Here is a 22,988-nt window from a genome sequence, read left to right as displayed (position 1 = left end):
ACCAAGCTTGGCCCCGTCTGTCCTCTCAGATGGACGTAAAAGATCCCAAGGGGGAAGAGCAGAGAAGCTCTCCCGGTGTCCTGGCCAACATTAATTAGCCATTTATCTCGTCTCAGTTTGTGGGAATCTTGCTGTGCGTAAATTGGCTGCCACGTTTCCCGACATGACAACAGTAACTACACTTCATTGGGCTGTGAAGCGCTTTGGGATGTCCTGAGGACTTGAAAGGCCCTATATAAATGCAAGTCCTTTCTTTAAAAGAAATGCTACCAGAAACAGGGTCCAAGAGAAGTCTACCTTAGTCTGGCCGTATTGTACACTGACCACTGTGAGACGGCAGCACGCAAACACAGAAGCAGTTATACAAAATGAAAGTCCAGCTCTCCAAACCGGCCTGGGTTTTCCATCACTTCTGCTAATTTGCCACCATGAAAGATGTCCTGTTTTAATTTGAAGGGAATTAAAATGAAATACAATTCTGGCCAAATGCATTCTTTTCTGCCATTTTGAGGTATCTTTGATATATTTCTTGTAGCAAACCAAGAGTCCTCCATCGCTCTTGGAAGCTATCTGTAATCAAAAGTTATTAAGAATTATATGTCTAGCAAGTAACCAAATGGGGAGCGCGCGGGCCAAACAGATTTAGTACCATCTGCCTCCCTGCTCCTCGTATCCTGTTGGTGTTGTAAATCAGTGCACACGGTGACAAGACTGACACTGTTTTACTGCCTTTACATCACACTAGATCTGTGGTTTTGAAGTGTTTCGGTGTGAAGGACCCCTGTAAATGTTAACATTGCTCCCAGGGACCCCCTGAAAATGTTGATCTATTCCCAGCGACCCCCCTGTAGATACAGACACACTCCCAGTGACCCCCCTGTAGATACAGACACACTCCCAGAGACCCCCTGTAGATACAGACACACTCCCAGAGACCCCCTGTAGATACAGACACACTCCCAGTGACCCCCCTGTAGATACAGACACACTCCCAGAGACCTCCTGTAGATACAGACACACTCCCAGAGACCTCCTGTAGATACTGACACACTCCCAGGGACCCCCTGTAGATACTGACACACTCCTAGGGACCCCCTGTAGATACTGACACACTCCCAGAGACCCCCTGTAGATACTGACACACACCCAGGGACCCCCTGTAGATACTGACACACTCCCAGGGACCCCCTGTAGATACTGACACACTCCCAGGGACCCCCTGCAGATACTGACACACTCCCAGAGAGCCCCTGCAGATACTAACACACTCCCAGGGACCCCCTGTAGATACTGACACACTCCCAGGGACCCTCCTGCAGATACTGACACACTCCCAGGGACCCCCTGTAGATACTGACACACTCTCAGGGACCCCCTGTAGATACTGACACACTCCCAGAGACCCCCTGTAGATACTGACACACACCCAGGGACCCCCTGTAGATACTGACACACTCCCAGGGACCCCCTGCAGATACTGACACACTCCCAGAGACCCCCTGTAGATACTGACACACACCCAGGGACCCCCTGTAGATACTGACAAACTCCCAGGGACCCTCCTGCAGATACTGACACACTCCCAGGGACCCCCTGTAGATACTGACACACTCCCAGGGACCCCCTGTAGATACTGACACACTCCCAGGGACCCCTGTAGATACTGACACACTCCCAGAGACCCCCTGTAGATACTGACACACTCCCAGAGACTCCTGTGGATACTGACACACTCCCAGGGACCCCCTGTAGATACTGACACACTCCCAGGGACCCCTGTAGATACTGACACACTCCCAGAGACCCCCTGTAGATACTGACACACTCCCAGAGACTCCTGTGGATACTGACACACTCCCAGAGACTCCTGTGGATACTGACACACTCCCAGGGACCCTCCTGCAGATACTGACACACTCCCAGGGAACCCCTGTAAATAGTAACAAACTCTCAGGACCCCCTGCAGATATAGAATGATAAAAAGGGTAGAGCACGGAAGGAGGCCATTCGGCCCATCAAGTCCACGCCTGCTCTATGCAAGAGCAATCCAGCTAGTCCCACTCCCCCCGCCCTTGCCAAGTAGCCCTGCAAATCTTTTCCTTTCAATTACTTATCCAGTTCCCTTTTGAAGACCATGATTGAATCTGCCTCCACCACCCCCTCGAGCAGTGCATTCCAGATCCTAACCACTCGCTGTGTAAAAATGTTTTTCCTCATGTCATCTTTGGTTCTTTTGCCAATCACCTTAAATCTATGTCCTCTGGTTCTTAACCCTTCCGCCAATGGGAACAGTTTCTCTCTATCTACTCTGTCTAGACCCTTCATGATTTTGAACACCTCTATCAAATCTCCTCGCAACCGTCTCTGTTCCAAGGAGAACAATCCCAGCTTCTCCAGTCTATCCACGTAACTAAAGTCCCTCATCCCTGGAATAATTCTAGTAAATCTCTTCTGCACCCTCTCTAAGGCCTTCACATCTTTCCTGAAGTGCGGTGCCCAGAACTGGACACAATACTCCAGTTGTGGCCGAACTAGTGTGTTATAAACGGTCATCATGACTTTCATACTTTTGTACTCTATACCTCTATTTATAAAGCCCAAGATCCCGTATGCTTTTTCAGCCACTTTCTGAACCTGCCCTGCCACCTTCAATGATTTGTGCACATATACCCCCAGATCTCTCTGTTCCTGTACCCCTTTTAGAGTTGTGCCCTCTAGTTTATATTGCCTCTCCTCGTTCTTCCCACCAAAATGCATCACTTCACATTTTTCTGCATTAAATTTCATCTGCCACGTGTCCGCCCATGCCACCAGCCTGTCTATATCCTCTTGAAGTCTATCACTATCCTCCTCACTGTTTACTGCCCTTCCAAGTTTTGTGTTATCTGCAAATTTTGAAATTGTGCCCTGTACACCCAAGTCCAAGTCATTAATATATATCAAGAAAAGCAGTGGTCCAAGCACTGACCCCTGGGATCACCACTGTACACCTCCCTCCAGTCCGAAAAACAACCGTTCACCACTACTCTCTGTTTCCTGTCCCTTAGCCAATTCTGTATCCATGTTGCCAGCGCCCCATTTATTCTATGGGCTGCAATCTTGATGATAAGCCTACCGTGTGGCACTTTATCAAACACCTTTTGAAAGTCCATATAAACTACATCTACTGCATTGCCCTCACCTACCCTCTCTGTTACCTCATCAAAAAACTCTATCAGGTTAGTTAAACATGATTTGCCTTTAACTAATCCGTACTGGCTTTCCCTAATCAATCCACACTTGTCCAAGTGACTGTTAATTCTGTCCCGGATTATCGTTTCTAAGTTTCCCCATCACCGAGGTTAAACTGACTGGCCTATAGTTGCTGGGTTTATCCTTACACCCTTTTTTGAACAAGGGTGTAACATTTGCAATTCTCCAGTCTTCTGGCACCACCCCTGTATCTACGGATGTTTGGAAGATTATGGCCACTACCTCCACAATTTCCACCCTTATTTCCCTCAGCAACCTAGGATGCAGTCCTGCCACAACCAATCGTGAATGGTGGTGGACAATTAAACAACTAACAGGAGGAGGAGGCTCTGTAAACATCCCCATCCTCAATGATGGTGGAGTCCAGCACGTGAGTGCAAAAGACAAGGCTGAAGCATTTGCAACCATCTTCAGCCAGAAGTGCCAAGTAGATGATCCATTTCGGCCTCCTCCCGATATCCCCACCATCACAGAAGCCAGTCTTCAGCCAATTCGATCCACTCCACATGATATCAAGAAACGGCTGAGTGCACTGGATACAGCAAAGGCTATGGGCCCCGACAACATCCCAGCTGTAGTGCTGAAGACTTGTGCTCCAGAACTAGCCGCGCCTCAAGCCAAGCTGTTCCAGTACAGCTACAACACTGGAATCTACCCGACATTGTGGAAAATTGCCCAGGTATGTCCTGTCCACAAAAAGCAGGACAAATCCAATCCGGCAAGTTACCGTCCCATCAGTCTACTCTCAATCATCAGCAAAGTGATGGAAGGTGTCGTCGACATTGCTATCAAGGATGTTGATGGTGGGGGATTTGGCGATGGTAATGCCATTGAATGTCAAGGGGAGGTGGTTAGACTCTCTCTTGCTGGAGATGGTCATTGCCTGGCACTTGTCTAGCATTAATGTTACCTGCCATTTATCAGCCCAAGCCTGGATGTTGTCCAGGTCTTGCTGCATGCGGGTTTGGACTGCTTCATTATCTGAGGGGTTGCGAATGGAACTGAACACTGTGCAATCATCAGCGAGCATCCCCATTTCTGACCTTATGATGGAGGGAAGGTCATTGATGAAGCAGCTGAAGATAGTTGAGCCTAGGACACTGCCCTGAGGAACTCCTGCAGCAATGTCCTGGGGAGAGATGATTGGCCTCCAACAACCACTACCATCTTCCTTTGTGCTAGGTATGACTTCAGCCACTGGAGAGTTTTCCCCCTGATTCCCATTGACTTCAATTTTATGAGGGCTCCTTGGTGCCACATTTGATGTCAAGGGCAGTCACTCTCACCTCACCTCTGGAATTCAGCTCTTTTGTCCATGTTTGGGCCAAAGCTGTAATGAGGTCTGGAGCCGAGTGGTCCTGGCGGAACCCAAACTGAGCTTTGGTGAAGAGGTTATTGGTGAGTAAGTGCCGCTTGATAGCACTGTCGGCGACTCCTTCCATCACTTTGCTTTGCTACAAGAGCAAGTCAGAGGCTGGGTATTCTGCGGCAAGTGTCTCACCTCCTGACTCCCAAAAGCCTTTCCACCATCTACAAGGCACAAGTCAGGAGTGTGATGGAATACTCTCCAATTGCCTGGGTGAGTGCACCTCCAACAACACTCAAGAAGCTTGACACCATCCAGGACAAAGCACCACCCTAAACATTCACTCCCTTCACCACCAGCGAACCATGGCTGCAGTGTGTACCATCCATAGGATGCACTGCAGCAACTCGCCAAGGCTTCTTCGACAGCACCTCGCAAACCCGCGACCTCTACCACCTAGAAGGACGAGGGCAGCAGGCACATGGGAACAACACCACCTGCACGTTCCCCTCCAAGTCATACACCATCCCGACTTGGAAATATATCGCCGTTCCTTCATCGTCGCTGGGTCAAAATCCTGGAACTCCCTTCCTAACAGCAATGTGGGAGAACCGTCACCACACGGACTGCAGCGGTTCAAGAAGGCGGCTCACCACCACCTTCTCAAGGGCAATTAGGGATGGGCAATAAATGCCGGCCTTGCCACGACACCCACATCCCATGAACAAATAAAAAAAAATGCATCCCATCTGGACCAGGTGATTTATCTAAGAGTATCTATCTCAGACAGTATTGACATTCTCAGAGATAGATGGACTTTCCCTGGATATTTTTTTGCGTGATGCCGGTGGGTAGCACTCTCACCTCTAAGTCAGAAGGTTATAGATTCAAACCTCATTCTGGGACCTGAGCCCATAATCCGGTGAAGTTCGTCCTGAAATCCTGATTGGATTTATTAGTGGCTATTTTATATTTATTGCACTGTTAACATAGAGTAACACCTCAAGGTTTTTCACAGAGTTGTAGTAAAATAAGATTTAAAAATGCAACTCTTTATTTTCTCTAACAGGCTGCACACGCTGCACTACAATATAGAGTATGAAGCAGACACTTACTATGACTGAGTCATCATTACAATCATATGAATATCATATAGATAATGACATCCACATAAGTCAATTAATAGGCCGAGAGGAAACATCCAGCCTGAACAATTACACTCACAAAGATTAATTTAGAGTTAGAATTAACAAGGACTTAGGGGAACCAAAACAAGAGAACAATACACTGGCTGCTTTTTTTAAAAAAAAAATGTACAGCCGTCTCACCTGACTGATCATGTGAGAGACTGATCACCCCTAATAGAATTACATAGAATTTACAGCACAGAAACAGGCCATTCGGTCCATCTGGTCTATCCCAGTGTTTATGCTCCACAAGAGCTTCCTCCCTCCCTACTTTATCGAACTCTATCAGCATAACCTTCTGTTCCTTTCTTCCTCATGTACCTATCTAACTGCCCCTTAAAGGCATCAGTGCTATTTGCCTCAACCATTCCTTGTGGTAGCGAGTTCTAACCACTCTCTGGGTAAAGAAGTTTCTCCTGAATTCCCTATTGGATTTATTAGTGACTATCTTATATTTATGGCTCCTAGTTTTGGACTCCCCCACAAGTGGAAACATCTTCTCTATGTCAGATGACCTCCCACCTCCAACCGTCCCGCCTGGTCAAACAGACCTTTGTTTCCCCATCTCCAATATTTTTACAACTAATAGACCAAAGTGTTCGAAGAAATTATAAAGACACACTATTTTCTTTAACGGTTTTTTTCTCCCGGGTGTTGCTCGCAGCAGAGTCTGGGGAGATTAATCATAGTATCATAGTAGGTACAGCACAGGAGGAGGCCATTTGGCCCATCGTGGCTGTGCCGGCTCTTTGAACGAGCTATCCAATTAGCCCCGTTCCCCTGCTCTTTCCCCATAGCCCTGTAAATTTTTTCCCTTCAAATATTTATCCAATTCCCTTGTGAAAATAGAATCTGCTTCCACCGCCCTTTCAGGCAGTTCATTCCAGATCATAACAGCTGCGTAAAAAAATGTTTCCTCATGTCGCCTCTGGCTCTTTTGCTGATCGCCTTAAATCTGTGTCCTCTGGTTACCGACCCTTCTGCCATTGGAAGCAGTTTCTCCTTATTTACTCTGTCAAAACCATTCATGATTTTGAACACCTCTATCAAATCTCCCCTTTACCTTCTCTACTCTAAGGAGAACATCCCCAGTTTAGAACATAAGAACATAAGAAATAGGAGCAGGAGTAGGCCAATTGGCCCCTCGAGCCTGCTCTGCCATTCAATAAGATCATGGCTGATCTGATCCTAACCTCAAATCTAAATTCATGTCCAATTTCCTGCCTGCTCCCCGTAACCCCTAATTCCCTTTACTTCTAGGAAACTGTCGATTTCTGTTTTAAATTTATTTAATGATGTAGCTTCCACAGCTTCCTGTGGCAGCAAATTCCACAGACCTACTACCCTCTGAGTGAAGAAGTTTCTCCTCATCTCAGTTTTGAAAGAGCAGCCCCTTATTCGAAGATTATGCCCCCTAGTTCTAGTTTCACCCATCCTTGGGAACATCCTTACCGCATCCACCCGATCAAGCCCCTTCACAATCTTATATGTTTCAATAAGATTGCCTCTCATTCTTCTGAACTCCAACGAGTAGAGTCCCAATCTACTCAACCTCTCCTTATAGGTCAGCCCCCTCATCCCCGGGATTAACCGAGTGAACCTTCTTTGTACTGCCTTGAGAGCAAGTATGTCTTTTCTTAAGTATGGAGACCAAAACTGTGTGCAGTATTCCAGGTGCGGTCTCACCAATACCTTATATAACTGCAGTCTCTCCACATAACTGAAGTCCCTCATCCCTGGTACCATTCTAGTAAATTTCCTCTGCACCCTCTCTGAGGCCTTGACATCCTTCCTAAAGAGTGGTGCCCAGAATTTAGCACAATACTCCTAACCAGTGATTTATAAAGGGTTTAGCATAACTTCCTTTAATTCCTGAAGTCTCCAGAACAATCCTAGCTGGAGGGTTGGAAATCCTACCGTAGGACGCAACGGGAGCAAGGCCAGAGATTTTTATTTGTGTCTATCAGTTCACGTTGGTGAGATATTGTCGCTGTTGACGATCTCCACTCAAGCTGTGGAGACAGCCGGACAGTGGGACATCTGTGGCGAGTTCCTTAAATACCTCACATCAGCCCGAACAGCAATTTCAATCACAGCATGTTTCTAAATAAAGAGCTGAGTCGACTGCAAGCGAAATTGTTTTTGTGCAAAAAGTCTGAATCTAGCGGTGAGATGATGCTGCCTTCTGTTAACCCTTTGAGGTCAGTGCCAGCATTTCCAAACAAAAAATAGACATTCAGGAACAAATGGCCAAGTATAATGTGCGAGTTATGTGTATGTGTGTGTGTATATTCGTGTGTATATATGTGAGTGTGTATATAAGAACATAAGAAATAGGATCAGGAGTAGGCCACACGGCGCCTCGAGCCTGCTCTGCCATTCAATCAGATCATGGCTGACCTTCAACCTCAACTCCACTTTCCTGCCCGATCTCCATATCCCTTGATTCCCCTTGAGTCCAAAAATCTATTGATCTCAGTCTTAATTATACTCAACGACTGAGCATCCACAGCCCTCTGGGGTAGAGAATTCCAAATATTCACAACCCTCTGAGCGAAGAAATTCCTCCTCATCTTAGTCCTAAATGTCCGACCCCTTATCCTGCGACTATGCCCCCTAATTCTAGACTCTCCGGCCAGGGGAAACATCCTCTCAGCATTTACCCTGTCAAGCCCTCTCAGAATCTTATATGTTTCAATGAGATCACCTCTCATTCTTCTAAACTCCAGAGAGTATAGGCCCATTCCACTCAATCTCTCCTCATAAGACAACCCTCTCATCCCAGGAATTAATCTAGTGAACCTTCGATGTACCACCTCTAAGGCAAATATATCCTTCCTTAGATAAGGAGAACAAACTGCACACAGTACTCCAGGTGAGGCTTCATCAAAGCTCTGTACAATTGTAGCAAGACTTCCTTACTCTTGTTCTCCAACCCCCTTACAATAAAGGCTAACAAACCATTTGCCTTCCTAATTGCTTGCTGTATCTGCACATTAATTTTCTGTGTTTCTTGTACAAGGACACCCAAATCCCTGTGAACACCAACATTTAATAGCTTCTCACCATTTAAAAAAATTGTGTTTTTCTATTTTTCCGACAAAGTGAATAACCTCACTTATGTGTCGTGTGTGTATATGCGTGTGTGTATATGCATGTGCGCAGGTGTGTGTGTTTCATAGAGGTAAAATTCCACTTCTGTCCTCCCAGTACACTATGGGACTGAATATTGTAAAATTCACTACTGCAACAACATAAAAAGCACCTTTAACATAGAAAAATGTCCCGAAATGTTTCACAGAGGCAGAACTGATGATTTTCCGTTCTAGGGGTGCACCGAGAGGCAGAAACTGGTATTTTTATCCCATGGAGACATGTGAGTAAAGAAACAACATAGAAGGGAGAATTACTGTGGTCTCTATGTGCAAGAACATCATAAATACTTCCAAAAAACCTGTGTTTACACCTAGAGACTGGAAAATCCTGACCCCACAAAGACTGCAAGTTGTGAATTTTTAAAATTCACGCTTTCTCTCTGCTCACTATACAACTGCTTTGGCCCTGCAGTCACCGGTTAAATATTAAGTAAAGCCTGTAGATTACCTATATAGACCCAGGCAGCATGCAGTGATCCCAAAGCTTTCTTAAAGCAACATAACCGATATTTTGGACATCAGAAAGTGGCTGTAATTCAATCGATTGGTTCTAAACAGCATTAGTCATCAGCACAACTCTTCAAGATTGAATAGTGTCCCTGAATTATCGTGAGTTTGGTTCAATTAACTTGGGCTTATGTTGCAAGTCTGTAGATTTCCTCAAAAGGTTAAATGGACTGGGGGTAAGAGCCATGATTCAGCAGACTGGTCAAATGGACCTTTTCCCATGCAGTGCATTCTTAGGCTCGTGTAATTTACTTCCTATTCGTACACCACGTTATTTTAGGAGGGAGGGGAACTTTTATGCTCGCTGAGGAGAGGGTTCTCAATACCACAATCCATGCTTTCTCTCTGCTCACACACAACTGCTTTGGTCCTGCAGTTACTGGTTAATTATTAAGCAAAGCCCTGTAGATTACCTGTATAGACCCAGGCAGCATGCAGTGATCCCAAAGATTTCTTAAAGCAACATAACCGATATTTTGGACATCAGAAACTGGCTCTAATTCACGTGACGTAGAGAAAATGTTTCCACTTGTGGGAAAGTCCAAAACTAGAGGTCATAAATATAAAATAGTCGCTAATTAATCCGATAGGGAATTCAGGAGAAACTTCTTTACCCAGAGAGTGGTCAGAATGTGGAACTCACCACCACAAGGAGTGGTTGAGGCGAATGGCATAGATGCATTTAAGGGGAAGCTAGATAAACACATGAGGGAGAAAGGAATAGAAGGGTACGCTGATAGGGTGAGATGAAGTAGAGAGTAGGCTCGTGCGGAGCATAAATGCTGACATAGATCAGTTGGGCCGAATGGCCTGTTTCTGTGCTGTAGTTTTGATGTAACTCGATGATGTAAAGGATGTAACGCTTTTCAATTGTTTTGCACCCAGTGTCAGTATCAATAACCCCCAGATCAGTTATATCATGGGTTGATTACAGAGCACAGATGCCTCTACTCTCTCCTAACAATGCCAACCTCAGAAGGACATCCTCCCCCTGCAGCAGTGCGACCTTTACATTGCTCCCTCCTTGTGGCCTGGCTGAGCAAGCTGGATGATTAGTAAAAATGAGTAAACTTATGTAAAGCTACAGAGAGGGGAACACAGGAACAGGAGTGGGCCACCATTGGCGGCTGTGCCTTCAGCTACCTAGGCCCTAAGCTCTGGAATCCCCTCTCTAAACCTCTCCGCCTCTCTAGCTCTCTCTCCTCCTTTAAGATGCTCCTTAAAAACTACCTCTTTGACCAAGCATTTGGTCACCTGTCCTAATATCTCCTTATGTATGTGGCCGGATGTCAAATATTGTTTGATAATCGCTCCTGTGAAGCACCTTGGGATGTTTTAACTACGTTAAAGGCTCTATATAAATGCAAATTGATGCTGTTGTAGTTAATGCCTGAAGGGGAAAAGGGAGAACAACCATGCAGAAAAAAGTGTTAAAATAGAGAGCAATGCTGCATTAATATTTATTGATATGCTTGAATGTGCCACAATTGAGTAAAAGCTCTCCACAGAAATGCAGACATATTAAGTATGTAATTCAAAAGATCAAAAGGCTGATTTCATTTTAATGCATAAATAGGTACCCAGTTTCATTTTATTCAGCGGTAAATGTTTTTCCATTCTTGACGCACCTCGCGATCTATGGGAAGAAAATCGTTTACTAAAGAATTCATCGTGTAGGCGAGCACTTCACCTCCTGACTGCTATCTTATTCGCACAAGCTGAATGACTCAAATCATATCTCAGAGGCATGAATCAGCCTCAACAGAGCGTTCATTACTTTCAGACAATAGCAGCGTGAGAGAGGGAAACGAGCCCGACCACGGCTGAAAAGGACTGTTCCGACCGACTGATAGGATTCAGGTCTCGGGTGGCCGTGCCCTGCGCTGGGACTGTCGTGACACCTCTTGTCTAATGCGGTACCGAGGGAGTGCTGCGCTGTCGGAGGCGGTGTCTTCCGGATGAGACGTTAGACCGAGGCCCCGTCTGCCCTCTTGTCTCCTCAGAGGTGCTAGCCGAGGCTCAGCGGGCAGCACTGCTGCCTCCGGAAGGTTGGGGTTCGAGTCCCGCTCCTGAGACTTGAGGACCGAAAAAAAACCTTGCATTTATATCGCGCCTTTCATGACCTCAGGACGTCCTGAAGTGCTTAACAGCCAATGAAGTACTTTTGAAGCGTAGTCACTGTTGTAATGTAGGAAACGTGGCAGCCAATTTGCGCACAGCAAGATCCCACAAACAGCAACATGATAATGACCAAAACAAATCTGTTTCAGTGATGTTGGTTGAGGGATAAATATTGGCCAGGACACTGGGGAGAACTCTTCTTCAAAATAGTGGTTATGGGAACTTTTGCGTCCACCTGAGAGGGCAGGCAGGACCTCAGTTTAACGTCTCATCCAAAAGACGGCACCTCCGACAGTGCAGCACTCCACTGGGAGTGGCAGCCTGGATTTTGTGCTCAAGTCTCTGGAGTGGGACTTGAACCCATAACCTTCTGACTCAGAGGCAAGAGAAATACCCACTGAGCCACAGCTGGCACCTGAAATCTGCAGCTCTCTTCCCCCAAGAGGCTGTGGATTCTGGGGGACAATTGGAGATTTTAAGATTGAGATCGATAGATTTTTGTTGGGGAAGGGTATCAAGGGATATGGAGCTAAGGCGGGTAAATGGAGATGAGGGGCAGATCAGCCATGATCTCAATGAATGGCGGGACAGGCTCAAGGGGCTGAATGGCCTCCTCCTGTTCCTAATGCTCTTCTTTTCTCTGATGTAATAGTCGTGAGATTCAACTGAATGTTAATTCGTTGCCTGTTTAGATTTTGCTGCCACCCTGCTCCTTCTCTCCACAGATTGTCCAGGCATGTGGGACAATATAACATGCTGGCCGAATGCAGATTACGGAGAGGTTATATCCGTCAGCTGCCCGGGATTCTTCAGAATCATCAACAGCGATGACGGTAATACGATAGGCCGATTACAAGAGATCGCCAGCATGGTGGGACCCACCTCACTGGATTAACAAGCGACCCTTTTGAAACTCAAAAGCTGTGGGATGTCCGAGGGCTGGCACTTCAAAAGAACGGGACCCAACTTTTGTTTAATGCGTCCGCCGCGGCTTGCGTTGGTGGGGACACGAGATATTTAGAGCAAGGGACTCCTTTGCAGCAAAATGGGTCCCCCTCAGGGTCCAATCGCTATCACGAGAGAAAAGGCCCTGAGACACATAAACTAAGAGACTTCCTTGAAGCACGGTCACTCGGAATCGTTACTGGCAGCAGGCTGGTTCCTTCATCGTTTCGTCGCGATTATAGAAGCGTCACATTTTTGCCCAGACAACTCTTCATTTTTTAAAATTATTGATTCGCGGGCGTCGCTGGCGAGGCCGCCATTTATTGCCCGTCCCTAGTTGCCCCTTGAGAAGGTGGTGGTGGGCCGCCTTCTTCTTGAGCCGCTGATAGCGGTTTGGATACAAACTGAGTGGCTTCCTAGGCTGCTTCAGAGGGCGGTTAAGAGTCAACCACGTTGGTGTGGGACTGGAGTCACGTATAGGCCGGACCGGATAAGGACAGGTTTCCTTCCCTAAAGGGCATCAGTGAACCAGTTGGGTTTTTACAACAATCCTTTTACTGATGCCACTTTTTTATTTCCAGATTTTTTAAACTGAATACAAATTCTCAAACTGGGATTTGAACGCACGTACTCTGGATTATTAGTTCAAGCCTCTGGATTGCTGGTCTATTAACATAACCACTTCATTATTGGGTCCTATTTTACATTACCTGGGTGGGGGGGAGTGAGAAAGAGTGAGGAAGAACTCCTGTGGTTGCTGTGATCAGCAATATTATAAGTGCATTCATAAAATCCACTCTGCTTCATATTTGTAGTGAAATGATAAATAAATTCAAATACCGTCCAGCAGAAATCTTCATCCACATATTTATGCAACTACACATGGCGACCAGAACGATTCTTCCCATCCCCCCCCCCCTTCCCCCCCTCCCCCCCCCCCCACAAAAAGAAAGCTTAGGTCATGCCGGCTGACCTTTAACCTTGACTAACACCCCTTGAACTCGCAGGTCGGCACGAACTGGTCGCACGGAACGATCCCTGCGCCGGAACGGGTAGGCCTGAAGCCCTCGGGCCTGCTTCAAACGAGACCGGCGAGCGGCAGACTCCTGCTGGGTGTCTCCAGGCAGCTCGCCGGGGAGGAGGGTTTCAATTTCGGGCCGCGGCGTCACCGGCAGCGGCCCTCAGGTAGCTCCTGGCGGGGGTGGGGGGGGGGCCACCGGTAGAGGGAAGGAGGCAGCGTTTGGGAGAGGGAGCTGGGGTGATCGGGAGGGGGCTGAGCAGGGGGGGGGGACAGCAACGGTCTTCAGCACTGCAGCGGAGCTGGAAGCAGCACTCCTGCACCTCCTGGCTCCACAATTAAGGTAAGTATTATTTTAAGAACTTACCTTTTGGTGGCGGCCTACAGGGGCCCATTTAAGAACCGCCTGTTAGGCCGTATGTAGCCCAGTTTTACAAAGGGGGCCTCAAACAGGCTCCCTACTTGCATATGCAAAGGGTTCAGTGCCTGTTTCAGGTAAAGGGAATGGATGCCTCTTTTTCTGCCTTTACCAATATGGTGGGCAGCGCACTTCCGGCCAGCCGCCATATTGAATGTTTAGGCGCCCGTTTTGGGCCTGAAAAACGGGCGTGACGCCATGAGATTTCTAGGCCACTAAGTTGATGGGCTGAAAGGTATTTGGTTCCTGCTCCTGTTTTACTGAACATATTGAAAACTCTTCAGTTCTAGGGATTATCTACAGAAACTGCACAGACGAAGGCTGGTCAGAAACGTTCCCCCATTACTACGACGCGTGTGGAGTCGATGAAAATATAACAGAAATTGATGACCAGGTAATTCTCGTTAACACAGTAAGATTTGCTTGTTGAACAAATGATGCCTTGTTTTTCCTATTCAAGACCTTCTCCGCGTACTCTCCCGACCACCCATCAAATATAAAACCTTCTTAGACCAGTCATTTTATCTCTCTCCTTTCTTGGGACCGAGCCCCAAATCCCAGTGGTTGTTTCAAAGAGTTTAGTCTCCTGCGAGGTTATTGCCTGTGCTTGTTCACTTCCTTTAGAGGAGACGGTGATCTCCTCTTGCAAAGATACAGTAAAAGTATTTAAAGTATTCTCACAAACAGCACACTAAACAATCCACTCCCTGGGGAGAGCGTATGGAACTGCAAATTCCATTCGCTCCATCTTTTCTGGGGTTTTTGCTTCCTGTTAACTCATCGAATCTGTCCATTTCTAAATCACGTTGATTGGGTACAGCACTGGTATCAAGCCAACAATCATTTCAATATATATCTATCAGTCCATACCGATAGCTCTATCTGGCTACAGCTCTATGGCTCTTGCTATTTATCTTTCTATCTGTTGTTCTACCTATTTATTAATCTTTTAATTCTCTTTATCTCTATAGCTAGTTATCCGTTTATCCGTCTGTTTAGCTAGTCCAGTAACATAACCACTACGCTACCCTACCCCAAATCTAATCGTCACTGGACATTTACGGGCTGGATAGCATTCAGGTGCGGGAACCCTTGTCAATCTTCCAGGACTTACCCTGAGCTAATTGCAACGTCCAAACCCTGCCTCTGGGATCAGCTAATTCCCTAGAAAAGAGAAGGCTAAGAGGTGACCTGATAGTAGTCTTTAAAATTATGAAAGGTTTTTGATAAGAGTAGATACAGAGATGTTTCCACTTGTGGGAGAATCCAAAACTAGGAGCTATAAATATAAGATAGCCACTAATAAATCCAAAAGGGAATTCAGGAGAAACTTCTTTACCCAGAGTCATGATGTGGAGATGCCGGTGATGGACTGGGGTTGACAATTGTAAACGATTTTACAACACCAAGTTATAGTCCAACAATTTTTATTTGAAATCTACAAGCTTTCGGAGGCTTCCTCCTTCCTCAGGTAAATGTGATACATTTACAATTCGTTTAAAATCGTTTAAAATTCTTTACCCAGAGAGTAGTGAGAATGTGGAACTTGCTACCACAAGGAGTCGTTGAGGTGAATAGTCTGGATACATTTAAGGGGAAGCTAGATAAACACATGAGGGAGAAAGGAATAGAAGGATATGCTGATAGGGTTAGATGAAGTAAATTCAGTGGGAGGAGACTCCTGTGGAGCATAAACACCGGCATGGACCAGTTGGGCCGAATGGCCTGTTTCTGTGCTGTAAATTCCATCTGATTCAGCACAGCCAGCAATAACACCTGGGAACTTCCTGCTCCGAACACTTCATTGCTCGTTGGATGGATTTTGATTAATCCACTGACAGCCACAAGTCCCAGCTGGTCCTGCTCATGGGACCAACACAAGGAAAGCAGCCACTGACTCATCTCCTCTCTCTCTCGCTCTCTCCCACTGTCAAATTCCATTCCCCATTGGATGGTTTTGTTCCCTAGCCGAGATCGGGAATTCCCAGTAAGATTATTTGCAATTAAGTTGTGAGTCGAATAATGTTGCTCTGACAGGTTTGTCAACTATATATTTTTTTTGTTGATGCTACTGTATATTTTAATGCTGGGCGGCCTTTTCTATTTTAATGAGGTAAATGCCGTGATGGCAGAAGGAGCTTTATTCGCTGTTTTTAATTTCCTCAATCATTGTTTTCCCCCTGTGGAATAGTGGGCTTGTGGAACAGACTCCCGGAGAAGGGAAATAATTTGGGACCCAGGGCTCCCTCCCAGACACTCCACCTAAAAGAAAGCCATGAATTTCTATAGCGCCTTTCACTACCTCAGGACGTCCCACAGCGTTTTACAGCCAGTGAAGTACTTTTGAAGCGTAGTCACTGTTGTAATGTAGGAAACGCGGCAGCCAATTTGCGCACAGCAAGATCCCACAAACAGCAATGAGATAAATGATCAGATAATCTGTTTTTTTTAGCTCAGGAATAAATATTAGCCCAGGACATCAGGGGGGGACTCCCCAGCTCTTCATTGAAATAGCAGCCGTGGGATCTTTTACGTCCACCTGAGAGGGCACCTTGGTTTAACGTCTCATCTGAAAGACAGCACCTCCGACAGTGCAGCACTGGAAGTGTCAGCCTAGATTTTGTGCTTAAGTCTCTGGAGTGAGGCAGGAACCCACAACCTTCTACCTGAGAGGCAAGAATGCTACCCACTGAGCCACAAAAGACACCTAGTCCCCTATCTCTCCCACCCTCCCCACGTCAGCCTCCCCATGTGAGGGGGTTGATAGTAACGATTTAAAAAGAATGCCTCATCTTTGGGGGTCCAGGCCACTTCCCGTACTTAGGGTCCCTATGGGGCTCGCTTCTGCTTTTTAGGATGCTGGTACAGCTCATCTCACTGGGTGTACCAGACCCCAGCACCATGGGGGAGTCCAGAACAAGGGGCCATATCCTTAAAATTAGAGCTAGGCTGTTCAGGGGTGATGTCAGGAAGCATTTGATTAGACCACACTTGGAGTACTGTGCGCAGTTCTGGTCTCTATATTGAAAAAAAGACATAGAGGCATTGGAGAGGGTGCAAAAAAGATTCACAAGGATGATACCAGAACTGAGAGGATATACTGATCAGGAAAGGCTGAACAGGCTGGGGCTCTTTTCTCTAGAAAAGAGAGAAGATTGAGGGGTGATCAGATAGAGGTCTTTTAAGATAATGATAGGGCTTGATAGGCTAGACATAGAGAAAAATTTTCCACTTGTGCGGGGAGATCAAAACTAAAGGTTATCAATATAAGATAGTCACTAATAAACCCAATAGGGAATTCAGGAGAAACTTCTACTCAAAGAGTGGTGAGAATGTGGAACTCACTACCACAAGGAGTAGTTGAGGCAAATTAGGGATGGGCAATAAATGCTGGCCTTGCCAGCGACGCCCACATCCCATGAACGAATAAAACAAAAAGCATAGATGCATTTAAGGGGAAGCTAGATAAGCGCATGAGGGAGAAAGGAATAGAGGGGTATCCTGATAGGGTTAGATAAAGTAGGGAGGGAGGAGGCTCATTTGGAGCATAAACGCAGGCATAGACCAGTTGGGCTGAATGGCCTCTTTCTGTGCTGTTGACTCGATGTAGCACTTCTTCACACAAAGGGGAGTGGAAATCTGGAAAACTCTCCCCCAAAAAGCTGTTGAGGCTGGAGGCCAAATGAACATTTCAAAACTGAGATTGATCGATTTTAGTTAGGTAAGGGTCTGAAGGGTTACGGAACCAAGGCGAGTAGATGGAGTTAAGGAGCGCAACTAATTTAGTGGCGGAACAGGCTCGAGGGGCTGAATGGCCTACTCCTATTGCTATGCTCCATGCCAGGGGCTGGGAAGCAGGAATTCCGACCCTGGCCCCCAAACCCCCGCCTCTGACATGGTCGGCCTTTACCAGTCCACCCAGCGATTCCCAAATTAAATCGGGACGCAGCGTTGGTGCCTACTCCCAGGCCGTTCTGTCGGCGTCCTATCAGGGCTGGTGCCGGGGTCCGGTGGATTGGCCGAGGGATTTTGGACTCATGAAGATTGCTAAACTGTTTAGCGGAAGGTAATTAGTGTTCCCTAAAGTCGGGGCAATCAGTCGGTACTGTGTGAAGATTTCCATTATGGAGTAATCAGACACGAACTCTCAGTGGAGCGGTTTCGATTGGCCAAGTAGCCTTTCATACATAGAATCATGCAGTGCAGAAGGAGGCCAGTCGGCCCATCGTGCCCGTGCTAGCTCTTTGAAAGAGCTGTCCAATTCGGCCCGCTCCCCTCCGCTCTTTTCCCCATAGCCCTGAAAGCTTTTGGTCACCTGTCCTAGTATCTCCTTCTTTGGCTTGGTGTCAATTTTTGTCTGATTAACGTTGCTGCGAAGTTCCTCGGGATGTTTTACTACGTTAAAGGCGATGTATAAAAGTTGCTGGCCGTCATTCCAGCAGAATAACAACAAAAGAAAATTAGCAAAAAAAAAAATGGTCAAAATGAAAAGACTGAAACATGGCAGATTCAACGTACTTACCTGGGGTCCTTAAATCGGCTGCTGCCAACCCCACGTTCCCCATCACCCCACCCCCCCGCCCCGAATTTAATATTTAAATTAAGAGCCTGCCTTGACCTCACTCCTCTTCCCCTCCCCCGCTCCTCCTTTGAAAACAACACACCCCGGGCCAGAGTTCAGGCGGGTCAGAATTCCCGCCCATTTTCCAGCACCTGCCTGCCTAACTTACACTGCCACAGCGGGCGGGCAGCAGTGGAAAGTTCTAGAGGCCTCTGTGACGTGTATCACCGGGCCCTTTCACTGATTCGGAAGCAGCCGACAACCGCACGGACTGCACAGGAATAATTTCTGATTTCACTGCTAAATTGAAGCTGGTGCTATCGGCCAAGCAGGCCCGATTTGGTGAATTGCATGATGGGATAAACACATACCCTTCCACTCTAAGGTTAGCCAACATGACCTGTCATCTTAACTACAGCCCTGCTGTTTTGACATAGTCTTTTCCTTTTTCTTTTTTTGTAGGATCTGTACTATGTGTCTGTGAAGGCGCTTTACACTGTTGGTTATAGCACCTCCCTGGTTTCCCTGGCAACCGCTATGATTATACTCTGTCGGTTCAGGTAAGATTTTTCTCAGCAAAGATTGTCTCCTCCCCTTCCCCCCACCCCTCCTCCCACAAAAAAAATCATCCATTGGATTTCTGGGAATGAACGAGTGTTTTTCTCAGTGATTTTTTTTCCCCCTGTGCGATCCGTGGCTCCATCTACTTACAACAGCAGCTCCTCCTCCACCTCCAGACAGGGCCTCGGTTTAACCTCTCCTCTGAGACATGGCACCTCCGACAGCGCAGCAACTCCTATAGACTCAAGTGTCTGGAGTTGGGGCTTGAATCCATGACCTTCTGACTCAGAGGTCAGAGTTCTACCCACTGATCCATTACTGACACTCTAGGAAACCTGTAAGAAAGAAGATTGTATCATAGTAAGTGCAGCTACAGGAGGAGGCCATTCGGCCCATTGTGCCCGTGCTGGCTCTTTGAAAGAGCTATCCAATTAGTCCCACTCCCCTGCTCTTTCCCCATAACCCTGTAAATTTTTTCCCTTCAAGTATTTATCTAATTCCCTTTTGAAAGTTATTATTGAATCTGCTTCCACCGCCCTTTCAGGCAGTACATTCCAGATCATAACAACTCGCTGTGTAAATTTCGCCTCTGGCTCTTTTGTTGATCTGTGTCCTCTGGTTACCGACCCTTCTGCCACTAGAAACAGTTTCTCCTTATTTACTCTATCAAAACCATTCATGATTTTGAACATCTCTATCAAATTCTCCTTAACCTTTTCTGTTCTAAGGAGAACAACCCCAGCTTCTCCAGTCTCTCCACATAACTGAAGTCCCTCATCCCTGGTACCAGTCTAGTCAATCTCTTCTGCACCCTCTCTAAGGCCTTGTCATCCTTCCTAAAGTGAGGTGCCCAGAATTGGACACAATACTCCAGCTGAGGCCTAATCAGTGTTTTATAAAGATTTAGCATAACTTCCTTGCTTTTGTACTCTGTGCATCTATTGATAAAGCCCAGGATCCCATATGTCTTTTTTAACAGCCTTCTCAACTTGTCCTGCCACCTTCAAAGATTTGTGTATGTGAACCCCCAGGTCTCTCTGTTCCTGCACCCCCCCCCCTTTAAAATTGTACCATTTCATTTATATTGCCTCTCCTCATTCTTCCTATCAAAATGTATTCACTTCACACTTCTCTGCGTTTCATCCGCCATGTGTCTGCTCATTTCACCAGTCTGTCTATGTCCTCCTGAAGTCTGTTACTATCCTCCACATTGTTCACTACATTTCCTAGTTTTGTGTTATCTGCAAACTTTGAAATTATACCCTCTATACCCAAGTCCAGGTCATTAATATATATCAAAAAGAGCAGTGGTCCTAATACTGACCCCTGGGGAACACCACTGTATACATCCCTCCAGTCTGAAAAACAACCGTTCACCACTACTCTCTGCTTTCTGTCCCTTAGCCAATTTTATATCCACACTGCCACTGTCCCTTTAATCCCATGGGCTTTAATTTTGCTAACAAGTCTATTATGTGGTACTTTATCAAATGCCTTTTGAAAGTCCATATACACAACATCAACCACACTACCCTCATCAACCCTCTCCGTTACTTCATCAAAGAACTCAATCAAGTTAGTCAAACCCTTGAACAAATTCATCCTGACTTTCATTTATTAGCCCATAATTTTTCCAATGCCAATTACAATGAAGCTTACAATGAATGAGTGAGAATTTGGATTTCATGAGCTGACAATATCAGTGAGATTTGGGCAAATCTATTTTAGTTTACAAGGGAACCATCTGAATCATTAAAAGTTACAGGCAACTCGTGAAAATGGCTTAACTTTGCACATAAAGCAGGGCTGCCCTCTGCTGGTGTATTTTCTGGCTTGGCCGGGTGTGTTTATTAGTCAGGTTTGAATTGATGTACTTTATCTTGTGAACTCAAATTGAATTTAAATAAAGTGTGAGGATATAATCGATAATGGAAAAAATATATATAAATACAGAGGGCAGAAATTTCTGCTCTATCTCCCAATGCTCTCCGCCGCTCTTTTGTCCCTTTTTGAAGAGACTGACTCTGTGCTGGGGACAGGATTGAATGGAGCTGTGATCTCCTTAACCCCTTTTTTACATTTGTGTTCAAATCCCTCCATGGCCTCGCCCCTCCCTATCTCTGTAACCTCCTCCAGCCCTACAACCCTCCGAGATCTCTGCGCTCCTCCAATTCTGGACTCTTGCGCATCCCCGATTTTCATCGCTCCACCATTGGCGGCCGGGCCTTCAGCCGCCTAGGCCCTAAGCTCTGGAATTCCCTCCCTAAACCTCTCCGCCTCTGCACCTGCCTCCTTTAAGATGCTCCTTAAAACCTACCCCTTTGACCATGTTTTTGGTCAGTTGTCCTAATATCTCTTTATGTGGTACGGTGCCAATTTTTGTCTGATTGCGCTCCTGTGAAGCACCTTGGGACATTTTACTGTGTTAAAGGCGCTATGTAAATTCAAGTTTTGTTGTTGTTGTTGTTGTTGTTGTAAAGGTGCTATGCAATTTTCAGGCTGTCATTCTGAAGCCATCTAGAGTCGACAGTCCCACCAACATTCATCCCATGGCCATCTTGCACGAGCGGCCCTTTCTTCCACTGCAAGTTAGCAAGATATTCGCCTGTGGGTGGCATCACAGTCCAATTTGAACCCTGTCCAAGCTCAACGTTTACACTCTCTCTGGTTAGCAATCCGGAGCGGGAATCTTGGCTAATGTTTTTTTTTTAAATTCGTCTTCCTGACCACACATGTCCAATTAAAGCGACCCGCAATGCAGCCTGGATTAAGGTCAGCTCACTCAGCACAGACCGGGCATCGAACTGGCAACCATCCCAGTCTGTATCGTCTCAGCACCACACCACGGAGTCTGCGTATTAACTGAGTCGTTGAGTGATTTCGTTTTTTTCTGTTTCTTTAATTTGCCGTTTGAGCTGCTTTGATAATCCCGTGGGTTTTTTTGTGCTTCAAAACCTGATGGTTCTTGAGCTCCAACATCCGAGATCCAATATTGCTCATCTCAAGTCTTGCTGGTGACCATAATCCCCTCACACTTTGCTTCAGAAAGATCTGTTTTCTCGAGCTGCAGCAATTTTAACTGTCCATTATTTACTCTTCCTTCCTCCCGTGCCGATTGCTCCTGAGGTTAACAGTTATCCTCCAGTCTTGGTAAGGCTATTCCACCATGCGCAGCATCGCTTTTCCCAGCAGCGCCCGCCGGATGGCGATCAGGACGCAAGGTGCTAAGGCCCATTGTTCCACTCCCTATCGCCACTCTGCTGGGATCAGTTCCGACCGAGGGTCAAACCTAAGAGTCTCCTGGACTGTACGAATCAGCTACTCTGGTCCTCACCTTTACATCTCTTGCTTCTCCTACCCTCTGAGAGTTCTTCGGAGCCCAGATGTCAAAATGGTCGCCCCGGCAACATTAGCAAGTGTTGTCCCTTTGTAGACCATCAACATCTCTGACACCGGTTTACTCCTCATTAATCTTATTCCCTCCCCTCTAAAATTCTTAGAGGGCTTGACAGGGTAGGTGCTGAGAGGCTGTTTCCCCAGGCGGGAGAGTCTAGAACTAGGGGTCATAGTCTCAGGATAAGGGGTCGGCCATTTAGGATTGAGATGAGGAAAAATTTCTTCACTCAGAGGGTTGTGAATCTTTGGCATTCTCTACCCCAGAGGGCTGTGGATGCTCAGTCGTTGAATATCTTCATAGAATCATAGAAAGGTTACAGCACGGAAGGAGGCCATTCGACCCATCGAGTCCGCGCCGGCTCTATGCAAGAGCAATCCAGTTAGTCCCACTCCCCTGCCCTTTCCCCGTAGACCTGCAAATTTTTTCCTTTCAAGTACTTATCCAGTTCCCTTTCAAAGGCCATGATTGAATCTACCTCCACCACCCCCTTGGACAGTGCATTCCAGATCCTAACCACTCGCTGTTTCTCCTCATGTCACCTTTGGTTCTTTTGCCAATCA

General features: G+C 46.5%; 1 protein-coding gene across 1 annotated transcript in view; it reads left to right on the top strand.

The window, feature by feature from the left end:
• Positions 1–22,988, top strand: part of LOC137334602 (pituitary adenylate cyclase-activating polypeptide type I receptor-like) — a 231,867-nt gene that overhangs the window by 111,615 nt on the left and 97,264 nt on the right. Inside the window, exons 4-6 of the mRNA XM_067999414.1 lie at positions 12,254–12,361; positions 14,194–14,303; positions 18,933–19,030. Of these exons, the coding sequence (XP_067855515.1) occupies positions 12,254–12,361; positions 14,194–14,303; positions 18,933–19,030 (316 nt within the window). The remainder of the gene's footprint in view (positions 1–12,253; positions 12,362–14,193; positions 14,304–18,932; positions 19,031–22,988) is intronic.

The sequence above is a fragment of the Heptranchias perlo genome, chromosome 2, assembly GCF_035084215.1.
Source record: "Heptranchias perlo isolate sHepPer1 chromosome 2, sHepPer1.hap1, whole genome shotgun sequence".
Classification (NCBI taxonomy): Eukaryota; Metazoa; Chordata; class Chondrichthyes; order Hexanchiformes; family Hexanchidae; genus Heptranchias; species Heptranchias perlo.
This window is presented reverse-complemented; position numbering and strand designations above follow the sequence as displayed.